The sequence below is a fragment of the Canis aureus genome, chromosome 2 (genome assembly GCF_053574225.1).
Source record: "Canis aureus isolate CA01 chromosome 2, VMU_Caureus_v.1.0, whole genome shotgun sequence".
Lineage (NCBI taxonomy): Eukaryota > Metazoa > Chordata > Mammalia > Carnivora > Canidae > Canis > Canis aureus.
In genome coordinates this window covers 69,912,535-69,925,342 of record NC_135612.1, presented here as the reverse complement: position 1 = coordinate 69,925,342, position 12,808 = coordinate 69,912,535, and the positions used below count along the sequence as shown (strand labels likewise).

The window sequence follows — 12,808 nt, the reverse complement described above, 5'->3', positions numbered from 1 at the left end:
CAGTGCCATCCGTGGATGCCCAGGGCCCCTGGAGGGGTGGGGTGAAACCAGAGAGGTCAAGAGCAACAAGGCCCTGGGACCCCGCCACCCCGTGTGTCTCCTGGGCAGAGAGCTGTCTGCTGCTGGGAGGGCGGGGTGGGATGGGGAGGGCGCTGCCTAGCGCAGCAACAAGGCTGCTGCATCTGAAGGAATTACAGCCACCTGCACCTTGTCTCCCCCAACGACCCCCCCCCTCCTTGGGAATTAACTATTGCTGTGGGCATTAGTGGCAAAAGAGAAGAAATGGATAGTGAATGAGGTGAGGGTAGGGAGTATCTGAGTGCGGGACGTGTGAGCAACAGTAACTACAGCGCTGTCGTCAGGAATGGGAACAGAGACTCCACTCGGAGTGGAAAGCATGGCTGGGAACCTCGTGGGCAAGCCCTTAGCCACCCCCGGGGTCCCCTGAGGGCCTGCATCTTTTCTCTCACTGCACGAGGCAGTGTCTTGTGATCTGGAGTACCAGTCTTGCTCTGCACCCCCTCACTCCCCCCCCCCCCAGACTGAACCTCTTGAGGGCAAGGGCTGTTGTCTCATCTGAATTTCCCGGTCTCCAGCACGCTGACCTCTCCCACCTTCCTCCTACCCTCTGGGCCCCTGTCTTGCATCTTCTTCCTTCCCGTCTCCTGGAGGTAGTAGGTAGGGGCAGAGGAAGTGCTGGGCCTAGCGGCCTCCTACTCCAGCTCCGAAGCTTGCATTCTCAGTAAGGATGCTGAAGTGGAGGTTCTCAGGCTTGAATGGGCACCAGAATCACTGGGGGGCGGGAGGCTTGTTTATACACAGGTGCCCAGGCTCCCACTCCTGAGTTTCTGATTCAGTAGGTCAGGGCCTGAGAATCTGCATTTCTCCGAAGCTCCCAGGCGGCGCTGATGGATGGGGCCGCTTTCCGGGAGGTGCCGCTGTGAGGCTGTGCGATGGCCCTGGACCTTCTTCTCAGGAGCGCAATGTCCACACACCCGTTCTTCATAGCAGAGTCTCTACGGGAGCAGACTGGAGACTTGCAGGAACAGAAAACGAAATCCACAGGATCAGGCCGACACAGCAGAAAGTGGTGGTCACTTGGAGCCCAGAAATGGTCCTCGATTTGACATTACACTCTGAATCCCAATCCAGTTGTCACCAGTGACTAGCTCTGTGACTGACCACAAATGTAACCTCTCTTAGACTCTCTTTTCTCGTCTAGAAAATGGGAATTATAATAACTACTTCAGAGCAGTATTGTGAGGATTAAATGCCAAAATTCCTTTCGTGGTGGCTGGTGCATGTCCAGGCACTTACCTATGGATTTGAGTTTGGAAACATGGTATGTTTCCATTTTCTGCACTTAGGGATGCAGTACAGGTGTGGATATTGGGGATTCAGCTCGATGAATTCCATGGGGAGTTTTGGGATGCGTTCGTATCAGTAGTGTGGACAGGTCGTGGTTAATGGATGTGGTTCCATGTTTTTCTTGGATCATCATCTGGACCCTATCAGCAGCATCTCTGTGAGTATCATTTGTGGCCTGGAGGTGCATGCATGTTTGAGTGTAGCGGCGAGGTTGGCTGGGGCCAGCCCCCTGCACCTGTCAGCGGGCTGATGCCTCACCTAAGGGCTGGCTGTATTGAGGGCAAAAGTAGGGCTGTTTTAGATCCCAGTAACCATATGGAAGTCTACGGTTGACCATACCACCCAGCTCATCAGCCTCAGGGAAGGTATTGATACTCTGCATGCCTTCTTCTCTCCTATGAAAGGGAGACTAATGAGCCTGGGATTGTGGGGATCCAGCTATTAAACTCTTAAAACAGCACCCAGCACATGGTGGCCACTCAGTGACCATTAGCCACTGTTATTTATTGTGGACCTGCTACGTTCCCGGAGTGCTACAGGGGTCTCCCATTTATTCATTTTCCACACATGGAAGCTGCTTTTCGTACAGGGATCAGTGGGGCACAAGGCAGTCTACTCACTCGCTTTCAAATACCATTTCTAAAGTATATGAGGCGCTGAGATGGGAAATGGGCTTGTCAGAGTGAGGCCACTCCATGAGTGAGCAGGTGGGATGACACTGAGACCCGGTGCCCACTGGCAGGATCTGTGTGCAGCACCACCTGCCCATAGCACCCTCCCTCGGTCTTGACTGCCAAATGCTGATAATTGTAATTTGTACAGAGAATGAATTCATTGGTTTAATAGTTCTTGAAGTAAGACAGTAGACCCAAAATGTGTGTTCAGACATTTTGATTTGATTTATAGATCTCAATACTAATTTATACTCATATAATACTTTCATTACAAAATACACAGTGGTACAAAGATTTGTATGCATATGGGATTTTTTTTTTTTAATTTGGGTTTATAAATGGTTTGGAACGGGTTGCAGAAACATCGTCTGTTGCTCTTTTTAATATATCTTGAGCATGTTATGACACATCCTGAAATAATTTGCTGCGGAAAAAAGCACTGCTCTTTCTCTCTTTCTCTCTCTCTTTTTCAAATGTAGCTGTAAATATTACTGTGATGTATGTGATTGCTGCAACCATCTTCATTTGAAGGAAGGCTTCTCACCCTTCCAACTCCCATCTCTTACTATTGTCAGGAAATAAGAAAAACTGACTTAAAATGCATTATTCAAACGTATTTAATGTAAACATTGAACAAGTCTGAGAACAGCCACAAATTTTCCTTTGCTTAATATGGTTTTGACAATATTTCAGATATTCTGTTTTACAAGCATTCATTTAGTCTTCGTAGGGAAAATAGTTCTTCGAGTAAATCTTAGGACGCTAAGAATGCCCCGGTGCCTGGCACGTAGTGGGAACTGAATGGGTGTTTGGCGTTTGAGAGTGTGTTGGGATCCAAGGAATAGGATAACATGCTGAGACCCTTGCGTGCCTCTGAGCAGAGAGACTGGTCCAGCAGGGTTTGCTGAGGGAGCTCTGGTGGGATGCAGGGGGACCTCGAACCCCCTTGGGGTATCAGGATGTTGCCCAGGGTCTGGATGCTGGGCAATGGTAGACCTGGAGTGGGCTTCAGGATTGGAATCCCCACTCCAATTGGCTTTTAGAGTTGGCTCTGAGCCCCTTGGAGGTGGGACTTTGTCTTTCATCTCTGCATATTACCTAGCCTGTGCAAGTCCTAAGGCCACGACTGCTTAGTAAATGTTTGCTCAGCTGAAAGACAAAGGGAAGAAACCACGTAGGCACATGGCTCCCTCTATCCTCACCTGTGAGACCGGGTGGTGGACTCGTGGCCTGATGCATCCGTGACCCATCATTTAAATTGTTCACCAGCTGAGAATGGAAGCTTCCCTATTAGTGGCTGTCTCTTGGGCTGTTTGGACACCTGGTGGGTGGTGGAAGTAGCCCTGGGTCTGAAATGCTGTGGATGCCTCGGGGCTTCCCAAACTTTACCTGCATCACACATATGATGGCACTTTAACTCATATGCATTTCTTTTCCTTCTGAACCTAGGTCTCTAAGACCACTGGCAGCAATAAAATTTTATCACATTAACATGTTGTGTGTGTGTGTGTGTGTGTGTGTGTGTATGTGTGTGTGTTGGTCAGCTTATTTGCCATAGACTCAAGATTTTCACTCCTCTATTAATAAACAAGTAAATATTCTGACCTATTTTTTGGCAGACAGAGGTTCTGGAATTTCATATCACTGGATCCTTCTTTTGTTGTCCTTCTATTGCCCCTGGGATGAAAGAAAATAGATTACAGTCAGGAAATAGCAAGAAGCTAGGGGGAAAAATTAATTAAGTGCATTCATTCATAGAAACAACCACCCAGTCAGATTTAAGTAATGAACATCTCACACATAATTCCAAATCTCTGCATTTCCATTGGGGTTAAAAAAAATCTGTGTTTAAAAGTAATTTAATTACTTTAAAAATATATTTTTAAATGTAAGAGCTTTATTTTACAAGGGGCGGTAGTGTGGGGTGGAAGAAGCACCCAGGTCAAGATCGAAACATGGGCGGCCGTCCCACATTGCAGGCTTACCATGGCACACTCTCTAAGCCGTGTCTCTTAGTGCTCTAGAAGTGCTGTCAAAGAAGAAAAGTGCCTGTGGGCCAAGGAATGTTCTAGATGCTTCCTATGTTAGTTGCATTTGACCCCGGGCTAGCCTACCTCATCCAGTGTAGGAAGGCAGATTGCTTAGCAATAGCAATTCAGATTCAAATAATATTTATTGGAATTCCATATAACTTGGATACTCTGCTATGGCATTTTCTGTGAAAAGATTAAATTATTTTAAATTGAGTTAAAAAACTGTTTAAATTCAGTAAAGCCTTCGCTATCGTACGTAAACCATTACTATTATGCATTCCTCATTCATTTAATTAGCCACATTAAATATATTTCCGTTTCTTTTGCAGGTATTTTGTGAACTTTAGCAGATGTTTATTGATAACACATTCCCCTCTAAATGCTCCTTGATAGCTATCTCCTTAGCTCTGACCCCCTTGTACTGCTGGCTCCCTCCATGTGGAGCAAACTTGCTTCTTGGTTTTGTTTTGTTTTGTTATGTTTTGCTTGTTTTGTTTTGTTTTTACTGCTGCCAGCAGGCCTCTTTCAGATACTGTTTTTTGTCTCCCTTCTCCTGCACTCCTGCTTCTGAGCTCAGAGAAGGTGCCAGGTCCTTAGAGGAACCTTCCCCGCCCTCTGAGATTGGCTCCTTCATAGCACTTGTCTGAGTTGTAAGCTTCCTTTTGTCTTAACTCACAGCTTGTGATCATGTCTGCTAAGCCAGCTCAACTACCATGCTGGTGAGGGCAGAGATGTGCAGGTTGGTGTGTCTGTGGGGCTGGGGTCCATGCCTGGCCCATAGTGAGCTCTCTTTTTTTTTTTTTTTTTTAATTTTTATTTATTTATGATAGTCACAGAGAGAGAGAGAGAGAGAGAGAGAGAGAGAGAGAGAGAGGCAGAGACACAGGCAGAGGGAGAAGCAGGCTCCATGCACCAGGAGCCTGACGTGGGATTCGATCCTGGGTCTCCAGGATCGCGCCCTGGGCCAAAGGCAGGCACCAAACCGCTGCGCCACCCAGGGATCCCCATAGTGAGCTCTCTGTGGATACTCCTGTGTCTCAGGAATCAGGGACTCTGGGAAATACCTATCAGTGATTGGGGACTGTCCATCTAGGATTTTGTGTGCAGCCTACAGGCTGTGATGTGATAAATAAAAAATTTAGTGAGGGGTGCCTGGGTGGCTCAGTCATTTAAGCGTCCAACTCTTGATTTCAGCTCAGGTCATGATCTCAGAGTCCTGTGTTGGGCTCCATGCTGGGTATGGAGCCTGCCTGAGATGTTTTCTCTCTTTCTCCCTCTACTTCTCTCTCCCTCTTCCTTTGCCCCTCCTCTCTCTCTCCCTTTTTTTTTTTTTTTAAAGATTTTATTTATTTATTCATGATAGTCACACACACAGAGAGAGAGGCAGAAACATAGGCAGAGGGAGAAGCAGGCTCCATGCAGGGAGCCCGACGTGGGATTCGATCCCGGGTCTCCAGGATCGCGCCCTGGGCCAAAGGCAGGCACTAAACCGCTGCGCCACCCAGGGATCCCTCTCTCCCTTTCTTTCTCTCAAATAAACAAATAAATCTTAAAAACAAACAAACAAACAAAAAAAAAACAACAAAAAAATAACTTAGTGTGGGGTGCCTGGGTGACTCAGTCAGTTAAGTGTCTGATTCTTGACTTTGGCTCAGGTCATGATCTCGGGGTCCTGGGATTGAGCCTCCCATCGGGCTCCTGCTCAATGAGGAGTTTGCTTCTCCCTCTCACTCCATCTCTCCACTGCTCATACTTTTTGTCTCTCACAAGCGGGGGGGGGGGGGGGGGGGGGGGGGGGGGGGGGAGGGGGGGGGGAGGTGGAGGGAGGAGGTGGAGGTGGAGGGAGAAGGAGAAGCAGACTCCCTGCTGAGCAGGGAGCCTGATACAGAACTCGATCCCAGGACTCCGGGATCATGCCCTGAGCTAAAGCCAGATGCTCACAGGGGACCTGAGAGCAGAGGGGGTTTCACTAGAGTGACCAGGCTGGTTGCAGGCCAGATCTCTGATCCCTTGACAGGTATATGTCAGAAGTAGTACAGGGAAAGGGGAGCCAGAGATTGCCAGAAGCTCAAGGCCAGGCACCTCTGAAAACCACTGAGGAACAGAGAGAAAATGAGGGTGGGGTGGGGGGAATGACAGGGGATTGGGGAGGGAGGAGCTTTTCCTCCCACAATGGATGATGTAAAGAAAATGTTAAGGAAGCTTGTAAATCAATAGCCATTTACTTGGATAGTAAGTAGTTAAAGTCTATTTACTTTTAAATAAGGGAAGGGAGAAGAAATGTGTGGGAAATATCAGAAAGGGAGACAGAACATAAAGACTGCTAACTCTGGGAAACGAACTAGGGGTGGTAGAAGGGGAGGAGGGCGGGGGGTGGGAGTGAATGGGTGACGGGCACTGGGTGTTATTCTGTATGTTAGTAAATTGAACACCAATAAAAAAAATAATAATAAAAAAAAAAAAATAAATTGCATGGGAAAAAGTAGAGATTAGAAATCAAAGGTTCCAAGATCGTGTCCTACTCCCTTCCAGTTATTTGGCTTTGAATTTTGTTTGCTAATCTCAGGGAAAACTAAAATATCCAGGTCCGCAGTTTTACTCCCTACCGGGTTTCTCTATTTTTTTTTTTTAATATTTTTTTTAAGTTTTTTATTTATTTATGATAGGCAACAGTGAGAGAGAGAGAGGCAGAGACACAGGCAGAGGGAGAAGCAGGCTCCCTGCACCGGGAGCCCGACGTGGGATTCGATCCCGGGTCTCCAGGATCGCGCCCTGGGCCAAAGGCAGGCGCCAAACCGCTGCGCCACCCAGGGATCCCAGGGGTTTCTCTATTTTAAATCATTCTTTAGGGTTCTAGTTTTTAGAAACACTTTTTTATTTTTATTTTATTTATTTATTTATTTATTTATTTGTTTGTTTTATTTGCAGCCAATTGATTTTTTTAAATTTTTATTTATTTATGATAGTCACACACACACACACACACACACACAGAGAGAGAGAGAGAGAGAGTGAGAGAGAGATGCAGAGACACAGGCAGAGGGAGAAGCAGGCTCCATGCACCAGGAGCCCTACGTGGGATTCGATCCTGGGTCTCCAGGATTGTGCCGCGGGCCAAAGGCAGGCGCCAAACTGCTGCGCCACCCAGGGATCCCTAGAAACACTTTTTTAAAAAAAATGTACAATGTTGAAAGAATCATCAAGCTTTGGTCTATCATAGAAAATGTTATTAAGGATGTTAACCATCACAGGTCAGGATTATTTGCTTTGCATTAAATTGAGATCTGACCTTGGAAGGTTCAGTGTTCCCCAGTTGGCCATTGCCTCTATGAGCCTGGGGATACCAGTTCTGTTTACTACAGCAGTGTAAGTAGATACGCATCATTTTACAAGGCCTCAAACATTTGGGACCAGCTGTCCTTCCTGTGGGCCACTCAGCCTGTCCCACCCACATCGTAAAATGAATCACATCAGCATTTTAAACTGCTGCTCTAGTACTTGTCATTGATCCTGGTCAAGTGCCCAGTAGGGAAGCAACACAAATTAATTTATTGCTCAGAGAACTCAGCACATCCTGGAAAAGTGAGAAGTGCTGCTGGTTTGTGGGGAAACTGAGGCACAGAGAGCCAGTGGGTGAGCCAATTAATTGTTCTTCCAAACATCTTACGTCCTGCTGAAACAGAGCAAGAGGACATCACCTCACACCAGCCAACCTCTCTTTCTGATTAATCCTCCCAGCACTTGAGGTTCAACCCTTTGTGGCCATCTTTGATTTTCTTCTCATCTGTTCCTCGCTCCTGCATGGTCAGTTAACAAAACCCATCTGGCCTCCCTTCACACGCTCGTTTTCTTGTTCCCTCTTTTTAACTTTTTTTTTTTTTAATATACCTTTTGTGATTCCTGTTGCTTTTTTGGTAGACCTAATCTACTTGATAGTTTAGAACTGGTGGACTAGTTCCATGGTGGAATCAATACATACCTGCTATAGTGGGTTGAAGGGTGTCTACCAAGAGATATGTGTGTCTGGGATCTGTGAATGTGACTACATTTGGAAAAAAGTTTCTTTGAGAATGTTATCCTGCTAAGGATCTTGAGAGGAGCTCATCCTGGATTAGGGTGGTCCCTAAAGCCAATAATAGGCCTTCTCGAGAAGAGAGAAGAGATCATGGAAGAAGGCTTTGTGAAGACCTATGTGAAGATGGAGGCAGAGACTGGAGCCATGTGGCCATTGTTGGGCTGGCGAGACTGGGGATCTCAAAACTGCTGACCCCAGGCCAGCAACCTCCCAATAACGCAGCCTTGCCACCCTACCCTAACTTAGCTTACAAAGACCTGTAACCCTTGCCCTAACTGGAATGCCGCCCTGCCCCTATCTTCCTGCCCGAAAACTCTTTATAGACCCCCCTGCGGTTTGCCTGGGCACAACTTCCCCAGCCCATGACTTCCCCACTCTCTCCCTCCCCTGTGGGCCGTGGAACCTCGCCGAGAGTGTGTCCCATTAAAAGCCTGTTTCGACCAACTTTTGCCTGGCCTCTCTATTCCATTTCACTACTGGTCAGATTAAACTTGACAGCCATGGAGCCACCCAAAGCTGGAAGTGTTGGGTGAGGAAGGATTCTTCTCTAGAGTCTTCAGACGGACACAGCTCCGCTGACACCCTGATTTTAGACTTCTGGGCTCCAGAACTGTTGGAGGATAAATTTATGTTGTTTTAAGCCACCTATTTAGGTAATTTGTGATGGTAGTCCTAGGAAACTAGTACATGAACATCTAACCTGTCCCAAAGGACAGAAAATAAATTTGACCCAAATCCAAATCAAGGCAAAACGATAGGTGCAATGATAAAACAAACAAATAACAACAAACACCCCATGTATGATATAAAGGAAAAAGGGGGAAGAAACAGGTTAAATCTTTAAGTGAGGAGGTAGTCGGGGGCTGTTTCCCCAAAGTGATGAACAAGGACCTATAGGTATTTGCCAGAGAGATGACCGAGTGAGCCGAGAGGTGGAGAGGAAGATGGGACAATCTATTTTGAGAGCTAAAGACGCCCACTTCAATCTGTCCTGGTCATTCCCCTCCAATTTCTCACCTCCTGTACTCTCAGCTACACTCAATGTGGCTGGTACAGGCTGACCACAACAGAAGAGTACTACCATTTCTTCTGCTGTGAAACTATACTTCTCTTTGTGAACTTTCAGATCAAGTTCAGCTTTTCCAGGAGCTTCCCATTCAGTACACTCACGGGGATCTTGCAGACTCCCTTAGAAATCATACATATTTCCCACACATTTCTTCTCCCTTCCCTTATATTCCCTTTCACTATTATTTATATTCTCCAAATGAATGAGAACATATAATGTTTGTCCTTCTCCGACTGACTTACTTCACTCAGCATAATACCCTCCAGTTCCATCCACGTTGAAGCAAATGGTGGGTATTTGTCATTTCTAATAGCTGAGGTAGAAGGGGAGGAGGGCGGGGGGTGGGAGTGAATGGGTGACGGCACTGGGGGTTATTCTGTATGTTAGTAAATTGAACACCAATAAAAAATAAATTAAAAAAAATAAAGGGATTTAATCAGTCTTAAAAAAAAGAAATCATACATATTGCTTTTAAGCCATAATTCTCCTCCAATGCCTAGTGCAAGTGGGTTGTTAACTCCAAGATGATGAGTGGTAATAATGTATAACACTATAAAAATGATAATAATGACAACTCAAGACTTACATGAGATTTACAGCTTTATTGGCTATTGTTTGGCATTTCACACATATTAATCCATTTGAATCCTCACAGCACCCTGTGAGACCTGTCCCATGCTATCCCCAGCTCTTTTGGATTTCTTCATCTTATGTTCAACTCATTCTATCTCCTCAGGAATTGATGCATGTTGGGCTCCTGAGGAAACAGACCCTGGAATGTGCAGGAAGTGCATTAGGGTGAGCTCCTGGGATCAGCTTCCAAAGAAGAAAAGAAAAGGAGCAAGATTAGCAGAGGAAGAATGTGGACTATGCTCTGAGGCTGTCATGATGGCCCTTCCCTGCTGTCCTGAGGTGTGGTGGGAGGGCTGGTGTTTTGTGCCCCTGGGTGGACCAGTCAGTGGATGCGGGCTGTCCCAGGTAAGGCAAATCCAACCTAGGCAATTCTGAAAGGAGGTTGAGGGGGAATGTAGGTGGAGACTCACAAAATCTAGTACAAAATACACTGGATTCTGACTCTTTAGTGAGTCTGAGTTCTCAAAGTCAAAATGGGCCTTGGCTATATTTTTTAGTAGGAGAGAAGGGAAATTGGAAGGAAGTCCTCTGGGAAGGAGACTATCAGGTCAGAGAGGTGCTAGTTTCCATAAAGGTAATGTGATGTGGACACAGAGTTAAGAGCACACACTTGAGGGTGTCTGCGGTTGGCTCAGTTAAGTATCCAACTCTTGATTTTGGCTCAGGTCATGATCTCGGGATCCTGGAATTGAGTCCCACATTGGGCTCCATGCTTAGCCAGGAATCTGCTTGAGGATTCTCTCCCTCTCCCTCTGCCTCCACCCCCCTGCTAAAATAAATAAGTCTTAAAAAAAAAAAAAGAGCACACACTTGTATTTGATCTGAATTTGAATCTGCCAACTAACTCAGTCACTGATTTCTCTCTTCATCCCCATTTTACACACAAGGAAGGACAGAGTTATAGTACCTCCCTCATCTATTGACTGTATGTTAATTGTCATGTTTCTTATTTAGGACCTGATTCTTACTTGGAATGACCTAAGATTACCAGAGATAGACAACTAATAGCGTTGAGAAGGGCAGCTGATAATTAAAATATTTCACCCAGGTCAAAAAGGTAGGTTATTTGATTAAAGAGTTACAAAGTCCTGGCATTATATATTACCTAATTTGTTTGACTGTAGGTTTCTTTTTTGTTTTCTGATCTTTCTTTTGAGAACAACTGGCATTGTGATTATTATTTCATATAGTTGAGGATACCAATATAGATCTCTCCTTAACTTCAGGAGAGTGAGAAACATCAGCCAAAAAAGTGGAGACCTACTGCTGATAGGGATTTTACAAGAGGTAAAATAAAGCTATTCAATAATTTTGGTCTTTTTCCCAGCCATTTGTTTTGGGTGCTTGGAGGTACTGGGTGGTCATCCATGAGGATCCAATCTAATCTAAATGCAGCAATTGCTTCCTTGGCAGAAAGTTAATTGCCCAGTATTTTCCCAGGTAAATAGAATATTGGATTCCAACATGTCCTTTTTTTTTTTAAAGCAGGAAATTCAACTTCATTATCTAATTCAATACTTCATTGGCATTAGAGGTTATATCATTGGCCTTAACTCTAGAATTTTCATGCTGTGCCTGGTGAATGGCTTTGAATGCTCCAGTGAAGTTCTGCACAGCATATAGTTTAAGAGCAAGTCATGTCTGTCTGTATGATATGATCTCTTGCTAAGTCAATTTCTGCTACTCCATCTCTAGCTATAAGACATTTGTTCCTCATGAGGACTTTGAAAATATTGACACCATAATCTACTGCTTTCCCTATATTGTCATCAGATTGGCTGTAGAACCTCAAAAAAGACTTCAAGAAATAGCATTGTGTTTGTTTTTTCCTCGACCTCTGACAGATGAACATCATACAATTGTATGGGTCTTCAGCAACTGAAGAGTTGATCTAGAAAGGGGTGGTGGCACCAGCTGTTTTATAGGGTCTCCTGGGATCCCAGTTTGGGTCTAGCCCAACTAACATGACTTCATATTCATTTGCACATTTAAATCTGGATTTGAATTTGGTTCTGCCAACTGACTGAGTCACTGGTTTATCTCATAATCCCCATTTTACACACAAGAAAGGGCAGAGTTATAATACTTCCCTCATGTATCAACTGCATGTTCAAGAGCCATGACCCTCACCAGGCTATGTGTTACTCTTAATTTAGTACCAACGTCACCATGGACTTTAACTTGTGTGTCCATGAGATTTCTTTCTCTTTTACACAATCCATGAGATTTTTCTACTCCCTTATAAAGTCTGTGGGATTTTTTAATACTATCACAAACTTCGCAGCTTAATCAACACGTTTATTATCCCATGACTTTTGTGGATCAGGAATGTAAGCATGGCTTTGCTGAGTCCTTTGTTTTAGGGTCTTTTTTGAGGCTTCGGTCAAGGTGTCAGCCAGGGTTGGAAAACTCCATTGCTCCTAAGTACATGGGATTGTTGACAGGAGTCAGTTTCTTGTGGCTTGTTGGACTGAGGGCCTCAGGTCCTTCGTGTCTGTTGGCTGGAGGCTGCCTTCAGTTCCTTGCCACATGGACCTCTCTAACATGCTACTTGCTTCATCAAAGCATGCCAATCAAGAAGACAAGAGGAAGTTGTAATCTTAGGTAACATAATCACAGAAATGACAACCCATTTCCTTGTTCACACTCCAGGGGAGAGGATTATGCAGAGAGGAACATGAGTGCCAGGAGATAGATAGTGGAGGGGGGTGGATTTTAGTGTCTCTCTGCCACACATATTGTCTACTCAGTGTGGAGACATGAGTACAGATGACACTTTAGTAACATCTAGAAGAGTTTTTTTGTGAACCTAAAAACCAAACCAGCTCAAATCTTTCTGCAGCCTATTTTATGACTTTCTATGACCTCTGAAAATGTCAGGCCAATTTTTGAAGGTTTTTCAGCTAATTACAGAAAGCTGTAGCCAAGACCAGAATAAACTGGTTCTCCAACTCTT

At 45.1% G+C, this 12,808-nt stretch overlaps 1 protein-coding gene across 4 annotated transcripts in view; it reads right to left on the bottom strand.

The window, feature by feature from the left end:
* The window catches only part of CLNK (cytokine dependent hematopoietic cell linker), a 202,878-nt gene that overhangs the window by 79,359 nt on the left and 110,711 nt on the right, over positions 1–12,808 (bottom strand). For all 4 annotated transcript variants that reach the window (XM_077878198.1, XM_077878231.1, XM_077878220.1 and 1 more), the window contains one exon: positions 3,648–3,719. In XM_077878198.1, the coding sequence (XP_077734324.1) occupies positions 3,648–3,719 (72 nt within the window). The remainder of the gene's footprint in view (positions 1–3,647; positions 3,720–12,808) is intronic.